The sequence below is a fragment of the Cololabis saira genome, chromosome 4 (genome assembly GCF_033807715.1).
Source record: "Cololabis saira isolate AMF1-May2022 chromosome 4, fColSai1.1, whole genome shotgun sequence".
NCBI lineage: Eukaryota > Metazoa > Chordata > Actinopteri > Beloniformes > Belonidae > Cololabis > Cololabis saira.
The window spans coordinates 47,313,565-47,337,878 of NC_084590.1; the positions used below are offsets into that span (position 1 = coordinate 47,313,565).

At 43.9% G+C, this 24,314-nt stretch overlaps 1 protein-coding gene across 1 annotated transcript; it reads left to right on the top strand.

The window, feature by feature from the left end:
* Positions 1-3,736: 3,736 nt before the first annotated feature.
* On the top strand, positions 3,737-22,844 carry LOC133442586 (zinc finger protein 665-like). Its single transcript, XM_061720593.1, has 2 exons — positions 3,737-3,742; positions 19,676-22,844. Exons 1-2 carry the CDS (start codon positions 3,737-3,739, stop codon positions 21,134-21,136), a joined length of 1,467 nt encoding a protein of 488 aa, XP_061576577.1. The 3' UTR covers positions 21,137-22,844.
* The last annotated feature ends 1,470 nt before the right edge of the window (positions 22,845-24,314 follow it).

Below are 24,314 nucleotides of genomic sequence, written 5' to 3' on the forward strand. Positions count from 1 at the left end.
TTCCAGTCATATGTTCCTCATTCAAGGTTGTTAAAAAAATAATGCTATAATATCGTATCGTTATCGTGACCTCAATATCGTGTATCGTACCGTATCGTGAGATTAGTGTATCGTTACACCCCTACTAACTGTCCATCCGGGTGTGCTAGTAAATTTTTATTTGTGCTACTAAAATTTTTAACTTGCTAGCACCAGTGCTACCATTCAAAAAAGTAAGCGTACAGCCCTGATAGGTGTGTTAAGTTCAATAGAGGGCACTCTTGCTCATCTCAGTTCTAGAGCCTTAATCGCCTTGCCTTCATGGCAGCAAAAGCGGTCCAACGCTATTTCTAATTATTTCAAAGCAGGTTTCCGAGCAAGCACCATGTCCCCCTTGGAGAATTCTTAACAAAACTCTTCCCTTAGGTCTTTTTTAAGAAACGGGGAGCAAGATACATCCAAATTTTCTAAAAAATAAATATATATTTTTAAATGGGGGGGGTGGGTGGGAGGGGGCGCTTAACCTTAAGCCATCCACGGTCCACCCTTCTCTCGAGTCTCGCCGGTCTCTTTATCCAGGCGACAGCTGAGTGTCAGCTCCGTGAATACCTGTTAAATCGACGCAGAGCCTACGCCGTAGGGCAGGGGTTCTTAACCTTTCTGACCTCGAGGCCCAATTTTTTTCAGTACAGAGCCGCCCAGGGCCCAAGCAAAAACCTTGTCAAATAAAATGATCATCACGGACTTTTATGAAACATGTCAATGTTAACATGCACACGTCAAGCTTGATTTATACTAGGACAAATCAATCAGTTCAGGCTTATTAATAAAAAAAGATCAATAATTAGATTTTACTCAAATAAAAAAGGAAGGACTCAGAATAAAAAATATATATACATATAAATCAATCAATGGATGGCAGTAGAGCGGGTCATACAATGATCGCAAGGTCGGCGGTTCGAATCCCGCTCTGTCCCAGTTTGCTGTCGTAGTGTCCTTGGGCAGGACACCTTACCCACCTTGCCCCGTGTGAATGTTTTTGAATGTTTGGTGGTGGTCGGAAGGGGCCGACTGACGCTTCTGTCACTCTGCAGGGCAGCTGTGGCTACAAACGTAGCAGCTGTGGCTACAAACATAGCAGCTGTGGCTACAAACGTAGCAGCTGTGGCTACAAACGTAGCTACCACCACCGGTGAGAATGTGTAGGAATGAATAATGGTCTCTGTAAAAAGCGCTCTGGGTGCCTTGAAGGGCACAATATAAAAAACCAAGCCATTATTATTAATAAAAAGTAAAATAAATACATTCAAAATAATGTTTTTAAATTAAATAAACTGTAAATAAAATTGAAATAAAGTGCAAATGAAACTATATTTGTGCACAGCAGAACCAGAAGAATCTTTATTTTCTTTCATATACATATTAACAAAAAAAATACAATTCCCTTTTTATCTGCAGCTCTTAATGAGACACTTGGGCCTCTGAGACACAATCAGGTCCAGCCTGGGTGGAATGGGGGAAAGGCTCACTCTCAGAGTAGCATCCAGCGTTGCTCTGAGTCTGTTTGGGGCTTTGGTCTTAGTTGTGGCCACGATGGAGAATCCTGACTCACACAGGTACGTTGTTGTGAATGGGAGGAGTTGTTTCACAGCCCTCAGTGCAAGACATGGGTACTCCTTGGAGACAGCAATCCAGAAGGAGCCCAGGTCCAGTTTGCCCCACTGCAACTTTAAAGTGCTGTCGGTGGAAACTTCCAGAAGCTGGGATTCCAGATGTGAGGGCAAAGCAACATCATTTGCAGTGGGATCCACAGAAAATGGGTCCAAAATCCACATGTGTCCCTCTCTGGGATCCTCAGGAAAGTAGGCTTCAAACTTCTCTGCCAGTTGTGAGAGGTGCTGAGAGACTTTGTTAGTGATGTTCACATGGGGGAAGTCTTTTAAAATGCCCGACAAAAGTGGAGACATGTCCATTCTCTTTTCCTGGGCCATCTTGGTCCACAAAGCAAGTTTCCTTTTGAACGCTTGAACTTTGTCTGCAACAACAAAAATGTTGCTGGTTCTTCCTTGAAGGGAGATGTTCAGCTGGTTCAGTAGGGAAAAAATGTCACTGAGGTGGGCAAGTTTTGCTGTGAACTTTACGTTTGCAAAGTGATGTGCAAGATGATATTTTTTCTCAGTGAGAAATGAGAAGACCTCATTCCTCAGTTCAAACAGCCGGTTGAGGACCAGTCCTCTTGAGAGCCATCTCACTTCACTGTGATAGAGCAGCTGGATGTGATCTGCTTCCATGTCCTTACACAGTTTAGCAAAACATCTGGAGTTCACAGCATTGTTTTTAATGAAGTTGATGGTTTTCACACTTACATCCATCACCTCGTGGAACTCTGACATCTTTTTTGCTGCGAGGCTTTCACGGTGGAGAAAACCGTGTGTCCATTTAGCTTCTGGTGCACGATCCAGAATCTGTCTGATGACGCCGTGATGCTTGCCAGTCATTGATGCTACACCGTCACTGCACACCCCGACACAGTTCTGCCAGTCCATGCCGTTCTCACTGAAGAAGTTATCCATGCAGCGGAAACATTCCTGAGCCGTAGTCCGTGTTGGTAGCTCTCGACAAAACAGTATGTCTTCGTGCAAACTATTGTCCCAGCGATAGCGAACAAAAACCAGCAGCAGTGCAGCATTCGTGACATCAGTGGACTCATCAAGTTGCAAAGAAAAAAATTGGCTACTTTTTACTCTTTCAACAAGTTGTTGCTGTATGTCTGAGGCCATGTCCACGATACGGTGACTCACAGTGTCGTTTGAGAGTGAGATGGTCAGCAACTTTTTTGCAGCGGCCTCTCCAATCATCTCACGGCACATATCAACAGCAGCAGGCAGAACCAACTCCTCTGCTATGGTGAAAGCTTTCTTCCTCTGTGCCACACGTCTGGCAACGAGGTAGCTAGCTTTCAATGCACATTTAGAGGTACCAGTCAGTGACACGATAGATTTTTTCTGCATCTGCAACCCATCTTCTTTTCTCTTGAAAAATTCCACCGGCTTTCCCACAAGCGTCGGATGCTTGGTCTCCAGATGCCGCTATAGTTTTGAGGGCTTCAGTGCTTTGTTGGATAGAGTTAATCCACACTCCACACACTGGGCTCTCGGCACCGCCGCGCTACCTCCGTTTACGAAGCCGTACTTGATGAAGTCCGGATTGTACTTGCGCATGAATTTACTTTTGGTGGGGTTGTCGTCTTCATTTTTCCGTTTTAGGTATTTCTCCATCGTGTTGGCGTATGTTGCACTGGAAAAATAAAGGATAAATGATCAGGCCAGTGATACAGTGTTTCCTCAAACCAGAGCTTTTAGTTATCTTTTTAAATCACATTTTACATCAACACTTCTTTGCAAACTGTTAAGTTTAAACCATATTTTAAATCATATCTGTAAACTGCACACTTAAGTTACTTTAGGTTTAACCTGCAGTACACAAATGTTAAAATACATTCAAACCAAAATCTTAATAAAGCTACAAAATAATATGGCCTACAAGCAACAAACAATTTCTTATTAGCTCATTACCTTCAATAAGTCTTGTGAAAATTAACTTTATCTCAGGGAAATTCACCTTTTTAATACAAAAACTGCTACATACATAGTAACTAAACAATTAACATGAACAAATATGGTCTTTGCCTTAACTAAATGTAATAAAATACGTTCACTCATGCACAACGCATGTCAGTATTGAGTAATTCCACAAGATGGCGGCAAACGCACGTGTTTACTCTTGAACACAAAGAAAATATACTTTTTAACTTAATAAAACATCACAAAAATATTCTCCTCAAAGCTAAAACATATTAAGAAATTATTGAGTACCGTTCCACCATTAAACTAATTTAAAACATACCTGGAAAATAAAGGATCACACTGCACCGGCTCTCCCCCGTTGCTGGGCGCAGACCACAATCCTTGATCCTGGCGGATCCAAGTCAACTCTGAGCGCAGACCAAGTAAACGATCCCTTATCCTGGCGGATTTAAAACTATTTTGTGCAAAATAAAGGATCTTAAAATAATAAAGGATAAAGCAGCTAGATGAGTGTCCGAGGTAAATAGAACGTGCCGCGGCATTTCTCCTGTTTTATAGAGCTCACCCGTCTTCTTCCTCTGGGTTCCCTCCTCCACCGGCTGGCAGTCAGTAACAGCGCCACCACATGGTCGGGATGCAGTCCCGCGGCCCCCGCGGCCCCCGCGGCCCAAACGTAGAAAACAGAATTTTTTTCGCAGCCCACTAGGGGGCGCTCGCGGCCCAAGTGTGGGCCGCGGCCCTATGGTTAAGAATCAAGGCCGTAGGGTACGGCGCGACGCGCACCATACGTAAGCGTCGCCGCGTACCCTACGCCGTAGCTCTGCGTTGGTGTAACGTGGAACCGTAAATCAGCCTTAATTATGCGTGTTGGTGGCGGAATTCTTTCTGCAACGCGCTACAAACAGCTTCACACAGCCACATAAGGCTACTTCGAGGTCCAAACTACAATCCTAGAGGTTTTTTCACGTGAATACATTAAAAAAAGTCCCTTTTAATAGCAGCTAACGTTAAAAAAAAACTCACACTGCACCAAACCGGCGACTGCGTAAAAGAAAGCCAGCGTGAGCGTTCCTGGCTGCCGGAGCCAGGTGCGCTGCGCGAGTTAATTAAAACCAAAAAGTTCAAATTATTTATGTTACTTTAGCCTACTTTAGTGTAGTTTATGCGGGGTAAGAGTTAGTTTTTTGGGGATTGGTGAGACTGGTGGGAACACCAGGCGAACATTCAACAGAAACACCAGCCTCCACTTCGTTAAGTAGACCTTAATAAACACGTCCTGTTTGTTGTGCGTCAGTTTGGACTCGAACCCTCAGCAAAAGCAGCCGTCGAGAGCCGTGTGGTGGAGGGGAAAACACGACTAAACTCACCACGCGGAGGATTAGAGGGAAAGGGAGGAAAAAAAATTAATAACCTCAATATTTCTACCTAAAACCTCTACCATCCACTGGAGAAGAGAGACCCGGAGTTTTTCTCAGGGTACTTACGCATTTAACTTGCTTCAATGCGTAAGTACCCTGAGAAAAACTATTATTTAAAGACTTATGGCTATATATGTTCTGTTGTTGTTTTTTAGTGTATTCATTTCTAATTTTTCAAAAGTTTATTAAAAAAAAAAAACAGCTGCCAGCATGGCGCCCCCTGGCATGCTGGCGCCCCTAGCATTTGCCTAACCTGCCCTATGGGTGGCACGGCCCTGCATGTCTGTCTGAGACAGAATGTCCTTGGGGTGTCACGTAACCCTGCATTTTATCACTATCTTTGTTTTCAGATTATGAGCATCCTATGCGTCAGCAGGAGGCAGGGGAAGACTATACCCAGTAAATCTACCAAATAAGTTTCTCTTCTGTGCTCACGGAACAGCTGCTTCTGTCCTGTATGATCAACATGACTAATCTGAAGTGGTTACATAGGTGTCATTGGTAAATTTCCATCATACTTTACAGATAATAATGGGCACATTAATCCTCAATATAGCATTAGACATTCATTTCACTATTCAAAGGCCACCTACTACTATTAATGTACCAAGTAAAAGTAAAGCCATTACCATTTATAATTCTTAAATTGGTAAATATCCCACTTTTAATGCTGGAATCTATGTTGTCACCTGTCACCTGAAGCTAGCAAGACCAACCAAACAGACAGTGGGCTGTCACGTTAGGTAGTACCCCTCGATAATGCCTCCCGAGTCCTTTTCCCTCCCCATAACTCCTCCTCAGGGAGCAGGGAGGAAATACGCCTTGCATTTACATTGCCCAATGCATGTTAACCCTTTAATTCTCTTTAATTCTTTTTGCCTGTTAAACAGGAAGAGTTTCACTTGCATATCTTGCATTTAGTGTGTCCCAGTGTTCTGTCTTGATCCATTAAATCGTTTGGAAAAATCACATAATAATCCAGTAAAATTGCACACACAGAAATCTTCATAATTGACATGGCGGGTTATTTATCGATCCGGTACGTGTTCACAGCACGTCCTACGTTGACATAAGTTGACACATACAGTACATCATCACGTTGTGAGTGTGTCACCAGGTTGTATTTTTTCACAGTATTTTTTTAACGCCTCTTCCCGCGAAAAGGAAGGTGACATTCCCCTGGGAAACTCGTCGGTTTGAATTTGCATTCTTGTTCATGCTTTTTATCAAAGATTTTCTCGAAAGATTACTCAGATACAACCTACACACACACCATACGTGCACTACATACTCACTATACAAGCCCACACACAAACATATTATGGATCCACCAAAGTCTGTGTGCGCGAAACGGTTTACCGTGAGCAAGGCTGAATTCAGTGCCAGATGAAGATGCGATATCTAAACGCGATATGTAAAATTATATATCTCAGAAACTAAAGTATGACTTCATTCCAAATAAATTTCCTGTGGTTTGAAAGGCTTCTGTGTTACTTTTTTCCATTGACAATTTTGAGGGATTTAGCTATGGGATTTCTGTATTTAGAACAATATGTGTAAAATAAAAATAAATAAAAAAGATTTACATTTGTTTGGTAGTTATTTGCACTTTTTGGCAATTTATTTAGTTAGTATGGTCTTTTAACATACAAATTATTAAATATTGACTTATATGGGTTGTTTTGATGAATAGGAAATAAAAATACTTGTACATGTGTAGATGGACTTGTTCTATGCTAGGTCAAATAGGGTTAAACCAACATTAACCTGACCGTAGGGTGTTTTTTTTCCCTTGCCCTGTTGGTGGAATCTTGAAATTCCAATGTTTTTGGCCAACTTCACCCCAAAAGGTTCCTCATGATTTTCTTCTGTGTTTTTTTTTTTAAGCTTGGCAGTGATGGTAAAAAATTTGAAGAAATAGTCCTAGACGTTAAAAAAGAGAACAAATATTACTTAAAAACACCACAAAAAACTTAAAACCCATACCACCTATATTGCAAGCAACATAGAAATGTTTGCAAGTAAATTATTAGATCATGATGAAATAATAATAATTAAAGCTGCAAGCAGCGACGAACGGGCCCTCGCACTCATGGCCACTGTCCCCCATAAGCATATCAGAAATGACACCACCCACGACTTCCTATGTCAAACCATTCAAACTTTTCTTTAAGTTGCGACATAATACGGGTGTGTACCGATTTTTGTTCATGTACGTCAAACCGTATTGTGGGGCTTGAGGCACAAAGTTTTCCGGGGGGCGCTGTTGAGCCATTTTGCCACGCCCATTAATACAAACCATGAAATATCAAATTTATCGCCAGGCCTGCCTTGCATGCAAAATTTGGTGACTTTTGGGGAACTATCAAATATGGACCAATCAGATGAAGGGGGGGTGCGCTTGTTGGCGTCTAGCGTCGCCACGGTAACGCTTTTGAAAGAGAAAAGTAATGCGCATAGTCGCAGGATGGAGACGCACATTTTGATGTATAACACATCTGGGTTCATGATACGGTTCGGGCCGTATTAATTCTCGAAGGAATGGCATATATTGCTCCAAAATTACGTGATTCATTCAGAATGTTAAAAATGGACGACTTCCTGTTCGGTTTCGGCCATGGCGCCAATAGACTTTTCTTTAAGTTGCAACATGATACAAGTGTGTACCGATTTTCGTTCATGTACGTCAAAGCGTATTATGGGGCTTGAGGCGCAAAGTTTTTTCTGTCTGAACCAATCAGATGAAGGGTGGGCGCGCTTTTTGGCGTCTAGTGTCGCCACTGTAACGCTTTTGAGAGAGAAAAGTAATGCGTGGTGTCGGAGGATGGAAACGCACATTTTTATGTATAACACACTTGGGGGCACGTTACGGTTCGGGCCGTATTAACTGCCGAAGGAATGGCATAAATTTCGCCAAAATGACACGACTAATTCAAAATGGCCGACATCTTGTTCGGTTTCGGGCATGACTACAAGAGACTTTTCTTTAAGTGGCGTCATGATACAGGTGTGTACCGATTTTCGTGCATGTACGTCAAACCGTATCGTGGGACTTGAGGCACAAAGTTTTCAAGGGGAAGCTGTTGAGCCATTTTACCACGCCCATTAATGCAAACCATAAAATATCAAATTTTTCGCCAGGCCTGGCTTGGGTGCAAAATTTGGTGACTTTTTGGGCACGTTTAGGGGGGCAAAAAGGCCCTCCTTTCGTCAGAAAAATAATAATAATTAAAGCTGCAAGCAGCGATGAACGGGCCCTCGCACTCACGGCCACCGCCCCCCATAAGCATATCAGAAATGACACCACCCACGACTTCCTACGTCAAACCATTCAAAAGTTATAGCAGAAAAAAGAGACAACCAATCAGAAGAAGGGGCGGGGCTAATTCAGGCCAATGAAGGTCAAGGAGTCCATACAGAGTCTGATGACACCACCCACGACTCTCTATGTCAAACCATTCAAAAGTTATAGCAGAAAATCGGACAACCTATCAGAAGAAGGGGCGGGGCTAATTCAGGCCAATGAAGCTCAAGGACTCAATACAGAGTCAGATGACACCACCCACTACTCTCTATGTCAAAACATTCAAAAGTTATAGTGGGAAATAGGGACAACCAATCAGAAGATGGGGCGGGGCTAATTCAGGCCAAAGAAGGTCAAGGACTCAATACAGCGTCCAATGACACCACCCACGACTCTCTATGTCAAACCATTCAAAAGTTATGACAGAAAATAGGGAGAACCAATCAGAAGAAGAGGCGGGGCTAATTCAGGCCAATGAAGCTCAAGGACTCAATACTGATTCAGATAACATCACCCACGACTCTCTATGTCAAAACATTCAAAATTTATAGCAGGAAATATGGACAACCAATCAAAAGAAGGGGCGGAGCTAATTTTCACCAATTATGGTCAAGGACTCAATATCGAGTCCCATGACACCACTCACAACTCTCTATGTCAAACCATTCAAAAGTTATGGCAGAGAATAGTATTCTAGGGGGCGCTGTTGAGCCGTTAGGCCACGCTCATTAATGCAAACCATGAAATATCAAATGTATCGCCAAGCCTGGCTTGCGAGCAAAATTTCGTGACTATCAAATATGGACCAATCACATGAAGGGGGGGGCGCGCCTTTTGGCGTCTAGCGTCGCCACGGTAACACTTTTGAAAGAGAAAAGTAATGCGCGTAGTCGCAGGATGGAGACGCACATATTGATGTATAACACACCTGGGTGCACATTACGGTTCGGTCCGTATTAATTGCCGAAGGAATGGCATAAATTGCGCCAAAATTACACAATTAATTCAAAATGGCCGACTTCCTGTCCGGTTTCGGCCATGGCTCCAAGACACTTTTCTTTAAGTTGTGCCCTGATAGAGGTGTGTAGCGATTTTCGTGCATGTACGTCAAACCGTATTGTGGGGCTTGAGGCACAAAGTTTTCCGGGGGGCGCTGTTGAGCCATTTTGCCACGCCCATTAATGCAAACCATGAAATATCACATTTATCGCCAGGCCTGGCTTGCGTGCCAAATTTGGTGCCTTTTGGGGAACTATCAAATATGGACCAATCAGATGAAGGGGGGGTGCGCTTGTTGGCGTCTAGCGTCGCCACGGTAACACTTTTCAAAGAGAAAAGTAATGCGCGTAGTCGCAGGATGGAGACGCACATTTTGATGTATAACACATCTGGGTTCATGATACGGTTCGGGCCGTATTAATTCTCGAAGGAATGGCATATATTGCTCCAAAATTACGCGATTAATTCAGAATGTTCAAAATGGCCGACTTGCTGTTCGGATTCGGCCATGGCGCCAAGAGACTTTTCTTTAAGTTGCGACATGATACAGGTGTGTACCGATTTTCGTTCATGTACATCAAACCGTATTATGGGGCTTGAGGCTCAAAGATTTTTCTGTTTGAACCAATCAGATGAAGGGTGGGCGCGCTTTTTGGCGTCTAGCGTCGCCACGGTAACGCTTTTGAAAGAGAAAAGTAATGCGTGGCGTCAGAGGATGGAGACGCACATTTTGATGTATAACACACCTGGGTGCACGTTACGGTTCGGGCCGTATTAACTGCCGAAGGAAGGCATACATTTCGTCAAAATGACACGATTAATTCAAAATGGCCGACTTCCTGTTCGGTTTCTCGACATGACGCCCAGAGACTTTTCTTTAAGTTGCGCCATGATACAGGTGTGTACCGATTTTCGTGCATGTACGACAAATCGCATTGTGGGGCTTGAGGCACAAAGTTTTCAAGGGGGCGCTGTTGAGCTATTTTGCCACGCCCATTAATGCAAACCATTAAATATCAAATTTTTCGCCAGGCCTGACTTGCATGCAAAATTTGGTGACTTTTTGGGCACGTTTAGGGGGGCAAAAAACCTTCCTTTTGTCAGAAAAATAATAATAATTAAAGCTGCAAGCAGCGATGAACGGGCCCTCGCACTCATGTCCACCGCCCCCCATAAGCATATCAGAAATGACACCACCCACGACTCTCTATGTCAAACCATTCAAAAGTTATAGCAGAAAAAAGGAAAAACCAATCAGAAGAAGGGGCAGGGCTAATTCAGGCCAATGAAGGTCAAGGACTCCATACAGAGTCAGATGACACCACCCACGACTCTCTATGTCAAACCATTCAAAAGTTATGGCAGAAAATCGGGACAACCAATCAGAAGAAGGGGCGGGGCTAATTCAGGCCAATGAAGGTCAAGGACTCAATACCGAGTCCCATGACACCACCCACGACTCTTTATGTCAAACCATTCAAAAGTTATGGCAGAGAAAAGTATTCTAGGGGGCGCTGTTGAGCCGTTAGGCCACGCCCATTAATGCAAACCATGAAATATCAAATGTATCGCCAGGCCTGACTTGCATGCAAAATTTGGTGACTTTTGGAGAACTATCAAATATGGACCAATCAGATGAAGGGGACGAGCGCTTTTTCGCGTCTAGCGTCGCCACGGTAACACTTTTGAAAGAGAAAAGTAATGTGCGTCGTCACAGGACAGAGACGAACATTTTGATGTAAAAAAAACACAAAAATTGCTGACAAAAATTTCAGCATATAGCCAGGCTTGAACTCTCAATCTCTGGCACCAAAGATCGCAATAATCTGCCTGAGCTAAGTCTCAGCTCTTCCTTTCATTTGACCTACTGGCTTAGGACAGACCAACATAGCGATAAAATGTCTGGAACTTTTTTTTCCTAATTTTTTAAATATTTGTAAGTTATACATATTAGTAAAACCCTACTATTTTAATTATTACTTTTTCTGTAACCATTCTGCCAAGGTTGTAACCGGGCTGAGCCGGGAATATTTCTGAGGTCACCACATTACAGGGAGCTGATTGGTCGGGGGGCGGGGCCGTCACCACCCTACTTGCCACTGATTGGTCGGGGGGCGGAGCCGTCATCACCCTACTCGCCACTGATTGGTCGGGGGGCGGGGCCGTCATCACCCTACTCGCCACTGATTGGTCAGTGGGCGGGGCCGGCAGACGTTTGAATCAGGAAGCGGGAGTCAGCGCGAGAGCGACTGGCGGCTCGTGGCGATTTTATTACAAAAAAAGGACAACCAATCAGAAGAAGGGGCGGGGCTAATTCAGGCCAATGAAGGTCAAGGACTCCATAAAGAATCTGATGACACCACCCACAACTCTATGTCAAACCATTCAAAAGTCATAGCAGAAAATCGGGACAACCAATCAGAAGAAGGGGCGGGGCTAATTAAGGCCAATGAAGCTTAAGGACTCATTACAGAGTCCCATGACACCCCCCACGACTCTCTATGTGAAACCATTCAAAAGTTATGGCAGAGAAAAGTATTCTAGGGGGCGCTGTTGAGCCGTTAGGCCACGCCCATTAATGCAAACCATGAAATATCACATTTATCGCCAGGCCTGGCTTGCATGCAAATTTTGGTGACTTTTGGAGAACTATCAAATATGGACCAATCAGATGAAGGATGGGTGCGCTTTTTCGCGTCTAGCGTCGCCACGGTAACACTTTTGAAAGAGAAAAGTAATGCGTGTAGTTGAACGATGGAGACGCACATTTTGGTGTATAACACACCTGGGTGCACGTTACGGTTCGGGCTGAATTAACTGCCGAAGGAATGGCATAAATTTCGCCAAAATTACACAATTAATTCAAAATGGCTGACTTCCTGTTCGGTTTCGGCCATGGCTCCAAGAGACTTTTCTTTAAGGTGCGACATGATACAGGTGTGTACCGATTTTCGTGCATGTACGTCAAACCGTATTGTGGGGCTTGAGGCACAAAGTTTTCCGGGGGGCGCTGTTGAGCCATTTTGCCACGCCCATTAATGCAAACCATTAAATATAAAATTTTTCGCCAGGCCTGACTTGGGTGCAAAATTTGGTGACTTTTTGGGCATGTTAAGGGGGCCAAAAAGGCCATCACTTTGTCAGAAGAAAAATAATAATAAAAATTCCTGCAAATACAATAGGGCCTTCGCACTGCAAGTGCTCGGGCCCTAATAATAATTAAAGCTGCAAGCAGCGATGAACGGGCCCTCGCACTCACGGCCACCACCCCCCATTAGCATATCAGAAATGACACCACCCACGACTTCCTATGTCAAACCATTCAAAAGTTATAGCAGAAAAAGGGACAACCAATCAGAAGAAGGGGCGGGGCTAATTCAGGCCAATGAAGGTCAAGGACTCCATACAGAATCTGATGACACCACCCACGACTCTATGTCAAACCATTCCAAAGTTATAACAGAAAATCGGGACAACCAATCAGAAGAAGGGGCGGGGCTAATTAAGGCCAACGAAGCTTAAGAACTCAGTACAAAGTCCCATGACACCACCAACGACTTCCTATGTCAAACCATTCAAAAGTTATAGCAGAAAAAAGGGACAACCAATCAGAAGAAGGGGCGGGGCTAATTAAGGCCAATGAAGGTCAAGGACTCCATAAAGAATCTGATGACACCACCCAGGACTCTCTATGTCAAACCATTCCAATGTTATAGCAGAAAAAAGGGACAACCAATCAGAAGAAGGGGCGGGGCTAATTAAGGCCAACGAAGCTTAAGAACTCAGTACAAAGTCCCATGACACCACCCACGACTTCCTATGTCAAACCATTCAGAAATTATAGCAGAAAATCGGGACAACCAATCAGAAGAAGGGGCAGGGCTAATTAAGGCCAAAGAAGCTTAATGACTCATTACAGAGTCCCATGACACCACCCACAACTTCCTATGCCAAACCATTCAAAAGTTATGGCAGAGAAAAGTATTCTAGGGGGCGCTGTTGAGCCGTTAGGCCACGCCCATTAATGCAAACCATGAAATATCGAATTTATCGCCAAGTCTGGCTTGCATGCAAAATTTGGTGACTTTTGGAGAACTATCAAATATGGACCAATCACATGAAGGGGGGGCGCGCCTTTTAAAAAAAACACAAACATTGCTGAAAAAAAAATTCGTTATACAGCCAGGCTCAAACTCTCGACTTCTTGCACCAAAGACCGCAATGCTGTGGCTGAGCTACGTCTCAGCTATCCCATTTTCTTCGACTTACTGGCTTAGGAGAGACCAACATAGCGATAAAATGTCTGGAACTTTTTTTTCCTAATTTTTTAAATATTTTTAAGGTATAAATATTAGTAAAACACTACTATTTTTATTACTTTTTCTGTAACCATTAAACCGAGGTTCTAACCGGGCTGAGCACGGGTCTATTTCTGACGTCACCATATTACAGGCAGCTGAATGGTCGGGGAGCGGGGCCGTCATCACCCTACTCGCCACTGATTGGTCGGGGGGCGGGGCCGTCATCACCCTACTCGCCACTGATTGGTCGGGGGGCGGGGCCGTCATCACCTTACTCGCCACTGATTGGTCGGGGGGCGGGGCCGTCATCACCCTACTCCTCACTGATTGGTCGGGGGGCGGGGCCAGCAGACGTTTGAATCAGGAAGCGGGACTCTCTATGTCAAACCATTCCAAAGTTATAGCAGAAAATCGGGACAACCAATCAGAAGAAGGGGCGGGGCTAATTAAGGCCAACGAAGCTTAAGAACTCATTACAGAGTCCCATGACACCACCCACGACTTCCTATGTCAAACCATTAAAAAGTTATAGCAGAAAAAAGGGAACGCTTTTGAAAGAGAAAAGTAATGCGTGTTGTCGCAGGATGGAGACGCACATTTTGATGTATAACACACTTGGGGGCACGTTACGGTTCGGGCTGAATTAACCTTCGAAGGAATGGCATAAATTTCGCCAAAATGACACGACTAATTCAAAATGGACGACTTCCTGTTTGGTTTCGGGCATGACGCCAGGAGACTTTTCTTTCAGTTGCGCCATGATACAGGTGTGTACCGATTTTCGTGCATGTACGTCAAACCGTATCGTGGGGCTTGAGGCACAAAGTTTTCAAGGGGGCGCTGTTGAGCCATTTTGCCACGCCCATTAATGCAAACCATTAAATATCAAATCTTTCGCCAGGCCTGACTTGGGTGCAAAATTTGGTGACTTTTTGGGCACGTTTAGGGGGGCAAAAAGGCCTTCCTTTTGTCAGGAAAAAAATAATAATAATAATAATAATTAAAGCTGCAAGCAGCGATGAACGGGCCCTCACACTCATGGCCACCGCCCCCCATAAGCATATCAGAAACGATACCACCCACGACTTCCTATGTCAAACCATTCAAAAGTTATAGCAGAAAAAAGGGACAACCAATCAGAAGAAGGGGCGGGGCTAATTAAGGCCAAAGAAGCTCAAGGACTCATTACAGAGTCCCATGACACCACCCACGACTCTCTATGTCAAAACATTCAAATGTTATAGCAGGAAATAGGGACAACCAATCAGAAGAAGGGGCGGGGCTAATTTTCACCAATTATGATTATGATATTATGTCAAGGACTCTATACCGAGTCCCATGACGTCACCACCCACGACTCTTTATGTCAAACCATTCAAAAGTTATGGCAGAGAAAAGTATTCTAGGGGGCGCTGTTGAGCCGTTAGGCCACGCCCATTAATGCAAACCATGAAATATCAAATTTATCGCCAAGCCTGGCTTGCATGTAAAATTTGGTGACTTTTGGAGAACTATCAAATATGGACCAATCAGATGAAGGGGACGCACGCTTTTTCGCATCTAGTGTCGCCATGGTAACACTTTTGAAAGAGAAAAGTAATGCGCGTAGTCGCAAGATGAAGACGCACATTTTGATGTATAACACACCTGGGTGCACGTTACGGTTCGGGCCGTATTAATTGCCGAAAGAATGGCATAAATTGCACCAAAATTACACAATTAATTCAAAATGGCCGACTTCCTGTTCGGTTTTGGCCATGGCGCCAAGAGACTTTTCTTTAAGTTGCGACATGATACAGGTGTGTAACGATTTTCGTGCATGTACGTCAAACCGTATTGTGGGGCTTGAGGCACAAAGTTTTCCGGGGGGCGCTGTTGAGCCATTTTGCCACGCCCATTAATGTAAACCATGAAATATCAAAATTATCACCAGGCCTGGCTTGCATGCAAAATTTGGTGACTTTTGGGGAACTATCAAATATGGACCAATCAGATGAAGGGGGGCGTGGTTTTTGGCGTCTAGTGTCGCCACGGTAACACTTTTGAAAGAGAAAAGTAATGCGCGTAGTCGCAAGATGAAGACGCACATTTTGATGTATAACACACCTGGGTGCACGTTACGGTTCGGGCCGTATTAATTCTCGAAGGAATGGCTCATATTGCTCCAAAATTATGCGATTCATTCAGAATGTTCAAAATGGCCGACTTCCTGTTCGGTTTCGGCCATGGCGCCAAGAGACTTTTCTTTAAGTAAAGACATGATAAAGAAGTGTACCGATTTTCGTTCATGTACGTCAAACCGTATTATGGGGCTTGAGGCGCAAAGTTTTTTCTGTCTGAACCAACCAGATGAAGGGTGGGCGCGCTTTTTGGCGTCTAGCGTCGCCACGGTAACGCTTTTGAAAGAGAAAAGTAATGCGTGTTTTTGCAGGATGGAGACGCACGTTTTGATGTATAACACACTTGGGGGCACGTTACGGTTCGGGCCGTATTAACTGCCGAAGGAATGGCATAAATTTCGCCAAAATGACACGATTAATTCAAAATGGCCGACATCCTGTTCGGTTTCGGGCATGACGCCAAGAGACTTTTCTTTAAGTTGTGTACTGATACAGGTGTGTACCGATTTTCGTGCATGTACGTCAAACCGTATTGTGGGGCTTGAGGCACAAAGTTTTCAAGGGGGCGCTGTTGAGCCATTTTGCCACGCCCATTAATGCAAACCATTAAATATCAAATTTTTCGCCAGGCCTGACTTGCATGCAAAATTTGGTGACTTTTTGGGCACGTTTAGGGGGGCAAAAAGGCCTTCCTTTTGTCAGAACAATAAGAAGAAGAAGAATAATTCCTACAGATACAATAGGGCCTTCGCACTGAAGGTGCTCGGGCCCTAATAATAATAATAATAAAAATTCCTGCAAATACAATAGGGCCTTCGCACTGAAGGTGCTCGGGCCCTAATAATAAAAATTCCTGCAAATACAATAGGGCCTTCGCACTGAAGGTGCTCGGGCCCTAATAATAATAATAAAAATTCCTGCAAATACAATAGGGCCTTCGCACTGCAAGTGCTCGGGCCCTAATAAAAATTCCTACAGATACAATAGGGCCTTTGCACTGAAGGTGCTCGGGCCCTAATAATAATAATAATAATAATAATAATAAAAATTAAAATTCCTGCAAATACAATAGGGCCTTCGCACTGCAAGTGCTCGGGCCCTAATTAAAGCTGCAAGCAGCGATGAACGGGTCCTCGCACTCATGGCCACCGTCCCCAAAAGCATATCAGAAATGACACCACCCACGACTTCCTATGTCAAACCATTCAAAGGTTATAGAGAGATAATAGGGACAACCAATCAGAAGAAGGGGGGGGACTAAATCAAGCCAATGAAGGTCAAGGACTCAATACAAAGTCCGATGACGCCACCCACGGCTCTTTATGTCAAACCACTCAAAAGTTATAGCAGAAAATAGCGACAACCAATCAGAAGAAGGGGCGTGACTAATTCAAACCAATAAAAGTCAAGGACTCAATACCGAGTCCAATGACACCACCCACGACTCTCTATGTCAAAACATTCAAAAGTTATAGCAGAAAATAGGGACAACCAATCAGAAGAAGGGGCGGGGCTAATTTTCACCAATTATGGTCAAGGACTCAATACCGAGTCCGATGACACCACCCACGACTCGTTATGTCAAACCATTCATAAGTTATGGCAGAGAAAAGTATTCTAGGGGGCGCTGTTGAGTCGTTAGGCCACGTCCATTAATACAAACCATGAAATATCAAATTTATTGCCAGGCCTGACTTGCAAGCAAAATTTGGTGACTTTTGGTGAAATTATCAAATATGGACCAATCAGATGAAGGGTGGGCCCGCTTTTTGGCATCTAGCGTCGCCACGGTAACACTTTTGAAAGAGAAAAGTAATGCGCGTAGTCACAGGATGGAGATGCATATTTTGATGTATAACACACCTGGGTGCACATTACGGTTCGGGCCGTATTAACTGTCAAAGGAATGGCATAAATTGCGCCAAAACAACACGATTAATTCAAAATGGCCGACTTCCTGTTTGGTTACGGCCATGGCGCCAAGAGACTTTTCTTTAAGTTGCGCCATGATACAGGTGTGTACCGATTTTCGTGCATGTACGTCAAACCGTATTGTGGGGCTTGAGGCACAAAGTTTTCTGGGGGGCGCTGTTGAGCCATTTTGCCACGCCCATTAATGCAAACCATTAAATATCAAATTTTTCGCCAGGACTGGCTTGCGTGCAAAATTTGGTGACTTTTTGGGCACGTTTAGGGGGGCAAAAAGGCCCTCCTTTCGTCAGAACAATAAGAAGAAGAAGAAGAATCAATAGGGCCTTCGCACTGTAAGTGCTGTAAGGGCCCTAATAATAACCAGTGTTTCCCCTACCATTATATAGGCCTGGCGGGGCCGCCAGGCCAACGAGACCCCCCGCCAGGCCTAAAAAAAAAAAAAAATCAATGATCATTTACGTTAGGAGCCTCTGCGCAGCGCTGTTCTGCAACGGGAGTCAACCTGCTTCGTTGCCTAGTAACGCTGCTGAGAGCGCAGGCATATTATTATATATTATGGGATGTATGGAGTTTTTAGCTAGCCAAAAAAAAAAAGAAAAAATATCGCGGGCGACAGACAACATGATATAAAGAAATGTTTCTACAGGTCCGTGTGTTTGTGTTTGCATGAGACGCTGCAGGGAATGATAAAGGAAAACACGCACCATGCGTCCGCGGGGTCCTAGCGCCAGCCATGTATGAGCGTCTAGGCTGATTTATGGTTCTGCGGTACACCAACGGCGTAGGGAAAAAAAATCTTCTACAATGTTTAAATTATTTATAACTGATATAATCTCAATTGTGAATAGGGATGTTTTGTCACATATGCCGTCAGCATAAGCAGCCGTTAAAAGAGGACCATCCCAGAGGGTTTTCATAAGAGATCCCCTCTGAAATATATAGAAAAGATGCTCAATGCTCATATGGGTCAGACCTTTCTGGCCCATGACACTTTGGTTAAAGGTTAGATTAAATCTTATTATTTCATTGAAGTGATATCATTCAGCAATATAGGCCTACAATGATTTTTAATGTAAAACTTTGTTATATTGCTACATGTCCAATATGCCGTCCCACGCGCCTCGTCTGTTTAAGATTTTTTCGGTGGGTACCACCGGGCCTGAAAAAAATTCTAGGGGAAACACTGAATAACTGTAAGGGCCCTAATAATAATGATATTAATAATACATTGTATTTATAGTGCGCCTTTCATGGCACTCAAAGTTGCTGTACAACAACAAATACAGTCAATAAAATAATTAAAACAGACTCATAAAATATTAACAGACAACTGCACAGAACCCATAGCAATACCGTAGAAATGCAATGCACAATAGTAAATAAGCATTTAAATTGTGTATGTTACCCCTCAGAGCCACCAAACACATGCGGCTCCATGATAAAATGAGGACTTAAGAAGAGCAGAGGAGTTTGTGCTGCTCATTCAAAAGCTTTACACCTTTACACTGGCAGTCTCCAGTGACAAAAGTGCGACCTCTGGTGAGATTTTACCCATCCTGCAAAAGCTACAGCAACACTACACCATGCAGGAAAAGAACTCTGCCTTGGTTGTATTTGTCACTGGCTCACTGGCTTTATTTTTGAGTCGTGGAATTGCCAGAGAATAATGCATGTTGTATATGTTCATTTCTACAGGAGAATATTTATTTTATTAATATTTAAATTTTATATTGGTGATGCTCTTTTTTTCCCAAATGAGAATTGATAAGGGAATCGATAAAGAACCAAATTGTTAAACAGAATGAAAAAAGGTTGGAGGATCTTATCAATACCCATACATAATGAAATATATTGATGGTATTTGTGTTAGTAGCTTTAACCATTTACACTTTCGATTTGACGTACTGAGCTGTTTCATCTGAAGGTTTCTGGCTGTCAAGAACAGCACTTTAAACAGACACCACTTTATAGAAACTGAAATGCTTTTGAGAGTCAGCAAACAAGATGATTTAATTCTTCTTCTCTGTCCTTACAGAAACATAAAGGCAAAGAGAGACCCACAAGTTATCGTTGTGATCACTGCAAGAAAGTCCTCACCACTTCATCAGGTCTGAGAAAACATAAAATGACTCACACTGGAGATAAACCGTTCACTTGTGATCAGTGTGGAGCAGCTTTTACCGCATCAAGTAGTTTAAGGAATCACCAACGTATTCACACTGGAGATAAACCGTTCACTTGTGATCAGTGTGGAGCAGCTTTTACTGAGTCAGGTGGTTTAAGGACTCACCAACGTATTCACACTGGAGATAAACCGTTCACTTGTGATCAGTGTGGAGCATCTTTTACCACATCAAGTTATCTAAAGATTCACCAACGTATTCACACTGGAGATAAACCGTTTAGATGTGATCAGTGTGAAGCAGCTTTTACCCAAAAAAGTAATTTAAGGACTCACCAACGTATCCACACTGGAGATAAACCGTTCAGATGTGATCAGTGTGGAGCAGCTTTTACCACATCAAGTCAGCTAAAGATTCACCAACGTGTTCACACTGGAGATAAACCATTCACTTGTGATCAGTGTGGAGCAGCTTTTACCAGACGAGATAGTCTAAGGACTCACCAACGTATTCACACTGGAGATAAACTGTTCACTTGTGATCAGTGTGGAGCAGCTTTTACTCAACAAAGTTCTCTAAAAATTCACCAACGTATTCACACTGGAGATAAACCGTTCACTTGTGATCAGTGTGGGGCAGCTTTTACCCAACAAGGTAATCTAATGACTCACCAACGTATTCACACTGGGGATAAACCGTTCAGATGTGAACAGTGTGGGGTAGCTTTTGCTACATCAACTCACCTAAAGATACACCAACGTATTCACACTGGAGATAAACCGTTCAGATGTGAACAATGTGGGGCAGCTTTTACCCAACAAGGCAATCTAATGACTCACCAACGTATTCACACTGGAGATAAACCGTTCAGATGTGATCAGTGTGGAGCAGCTTTTACCACATCAAGTGATTTAAGGACTCACCAACGTATTCACACTGGAGATAAACCGTTCAGATGTGATCAGTGTGGAGCAGCTTTTACCACATCAGGTGGTCTAAAGATTCACCAACGTATTCACACTGGAGATAAACCGTTCAGATGTGATCAGTGTGGAGCAGCTTTTACTGCTTCAAGTAGTTTAAGGTGTCATAAACGTGTTCACACTGGAGATAAACCATTCACTTGTGATCAGTGTGGAGCAGCTTTTACCAGACGAGATAGTCTAAGGACTCACCAACGTATTCACACTGGAGATAAACCGTTCAGATGTGATCAGTGTGGAGCAGCTTTTACTGCTTCAAGTAGTTTAAGGTATCATAAACGTGTTCACACTGGAGATAAACCATTCACTTGTGATCAGTGTGAGGCAGCTTTTACCACATCAAGTCACCTAAAGAGTCACCAACGTACTCACACGAGTGATAAACTGTAAAGATGTGATCAGTATCAAGTGTGTAATTGCAAAAAACACCTCAGCACAGCAAAAAAAAGCTAAATAATCAGACATCATAATACCGAAACTTGAAAGACTATCATATGATGTCCCCTGGACACCTCCTGGGAAGGTGTTCCTGTCATGTCCCACCAGGAGAAGATCCAGGATACACCGGAGGGAATGTCTTTTGGCTGACCTGGGAACGTGTCTGGATCCCTCCAGAAGAGCTGGAGGAAATGTGTGGGGTGAGGGAAGTCTGGAAATCTCTGCTCAGACTGCTGCCCCCACTAACCAGTCCCACATCAAGTGGATGGAGATGGATGGATGGATGGACAAAATCCATATATCTGCAAAAAGCACAACTTTGTTACACCATACTGAGATACAGAATGTAATCCGACTATAGCATTAACTATTCCACAAATACTGCATTAGTGCATCTCTAACATATCTGCCTTCCTCCTCTCCACCCCGAGCCACTGCCACCACTGGCTGAAGTGGTGCTGCTGCAGATACATCCTATGATGTTTCTTACGTCTTTCCATGACTTTCACACAGATTATGCAGTGGACAGGAAGTCATCACCATTCACTTCACTAGTCGGACATCACAGAAGGCAACCTGCTGAATTAATCTTCCACAACCACTCGTGCTCGGTTGACTTTGTGCTTAAACGCAGACTGTTCTGCTGTCAGTCGTCCAGTGTAATGGAATGGTTTCAAGAGCCAGTCCTGCAAAGGATAAGTAGAGTCTCCAAGAAGGAAATACCCAGCAGTCACTGTATATTCCTGATGTGAGCTAGGAAGATGTTCCTCCGACTGGCTAACTCCTGTGTATGTATTATATATGTAATCAACCATTTGTCCTTGAGAGCTGAACTTTCAGGATCGATTCCTTGAATGCTTTGCTAAATTTGCCCCTTTTTTAACATTTCTTGATATTTTGATGTTAAATCCACTGTTTTTGGCAATTTCTGTACATTTAATAAATGTCAGTAGCCTTTTACCTGAAGTCTCCATTAACACCAAACTTGGCACAATTAATTTTTTGGATTGTACTTGTCAAGCCTAACAGGTTTGAGGACGATTTGTCAAAAAAACGTAATCGTACAGGAATATATCATGTTTCATATCATATTTACCAAAAAGATCATAACAGTGTTAACATATGGATATTTAGTAAAATCCATGAATAGCGGAAAAAAAACGTCAGATGTTCAAAAAGTGATTTGAACTTTGAAAAGTTGTGGTCCTTCACGCACACATCAAGGCTGGCGTATACACATTTCTGAGGTCTTCTCCATTGGTGACACTCACTGGTAATGCAGTGAAGTCCAGTATATGAGGAAACATGATATCAACAATAAGTTCACGACCACATGAAGGACATGACAGTCCCCACATCACCAGTGTTGTGCTACGTCCAGTGATCAAGTGAACTCTGAACTTATAAATGTTTGTGAACATTTTGTGAACGTGTATTTCAACTTTAAAAGTCGGTTCAAACCCGACCAGCCTCCTAAAATGGCCGCCTTGTCCAGAACTACAAGACCAGCATGCTTTGGGGGCGGTGCCTAAAAGCGGCGCGCATCCAATCACAAGTGAGGTGCTGGTGACATTGCAGCGCGCGTAGGACAAAACGCCGCCGGTGCCACAGTTTAACTCCCTTCCTTCTTCATCAGCCAAGCTGGTCGGTTCGTCCAGCTTGGCCTCGGAGCGCACTGCGCTCAGCGCTCTGCTCTTCCTCACAACCTCTCATCCTGAGCAGTTGGATCTTTGGCTCCGGGCCAAGGATCCCATCTTTCTCTGCCCCCCCCCACCCCCGGCTGGGGCGAGGCAGGAGGCCCGCATCGGACCGGGCCCGCGGAGCCTGCCCGTTGGAGCCGAGGTCTCCGGGAGGCTCCGGCCTCTCACTAAACTCTGTCCTCTTTGAGTTGCAGATCCGAGCTCACGAGCCCGGGAGATTGCCTCGGGAGATTGCTGCGACTTGAAGCTCCGACTGAAGCCCCCCTTCCCCGCTCCGAACTCCTGTTGCATCAGGAACCGGGACGTTTTCCTGGACAGACGGCCGGCGTCTCGCCCGGCTGTGAGCTGCCTTCCCGGGCCCCGACGGCCGCGCGTCGGTGACCGGCGAGCAGGGACGCACGGCAAGGAATGACCGGCCCCCCCGCCGCACCTAGGACCGCGTGAGAGCCTCCGTTGATCCGGACCCGCCGCTGTCCATCCCGTTTCAGGGGAAGGGACAGGGGCCGAGAGACTGACTGGGAAACCCCCAGCAGGACCGCGACCCGCAGTCGACAAAGCCCGCAGCTGCCCGACCTCGGATTCAGAGGAGGCGTGAGCTCATGAGCCCTGGTGATCAGTAAAACTTAGAGCGGTTCAGAACTGAGATTACTGCATACATCCTCATCATTGTGTTCGTTATGTTGTAGTCGTCATTTTCTGCCAGTCATTCACGTTTGAAACGCCCGCGTTTGCCATCCGGTCTAGTTGCACGTGGCAAGGATGCGTCCATCTTTAAAATACCAGAGTCCCGCCATCTTTAAACACTGCAGCCACGTTGTTTGAACCTGTTTCATTGGATCGTGTTTATTATTGTTTGAGTCCATGCATTTAACTTTCATTTCATTTTTATAGTTGTTGTTTTTTCTTGTTAGTTAATGGTTTTTGTTTATCGTAGTGTGCCATCAGGATTTATTTCGTGTATTTATTTACATCTGCTTTGGTACCCGTATGTAAATAAATTCTGATTGATTTTTAATGAGGAGTTGTTTGTGCTTCATACAATTTTGGTCACATTGACTGTTTGACAGAGACAGTGCCGAACTCTTTAAGAGCCTTCAACATTATTCACCAGGAATAATAGAACCTTCTGGTTATTCTGGTGGAATAATCCCTAATTTACGAGACTGATTTCTGCTGTTAAAAGTTATAATTTTCCTGGTTAAGGCCCAGGTGGTGCCCCTATGAGGATTATTATCATTTTGATCATTCAATTTGATAAATAGTCAACTTTATTAATTATTAATAATTGTTGAATAAAATGTTAATAACCTTTTGATAACTGGACAGCTAAGCTACCCTGTGGCACAACACCAGGTAAGTTACACACGAGTGGAACTGCAACAATCTCACAATAAACCACATGAACATATAAAGGTAGGAGCACAAAGATG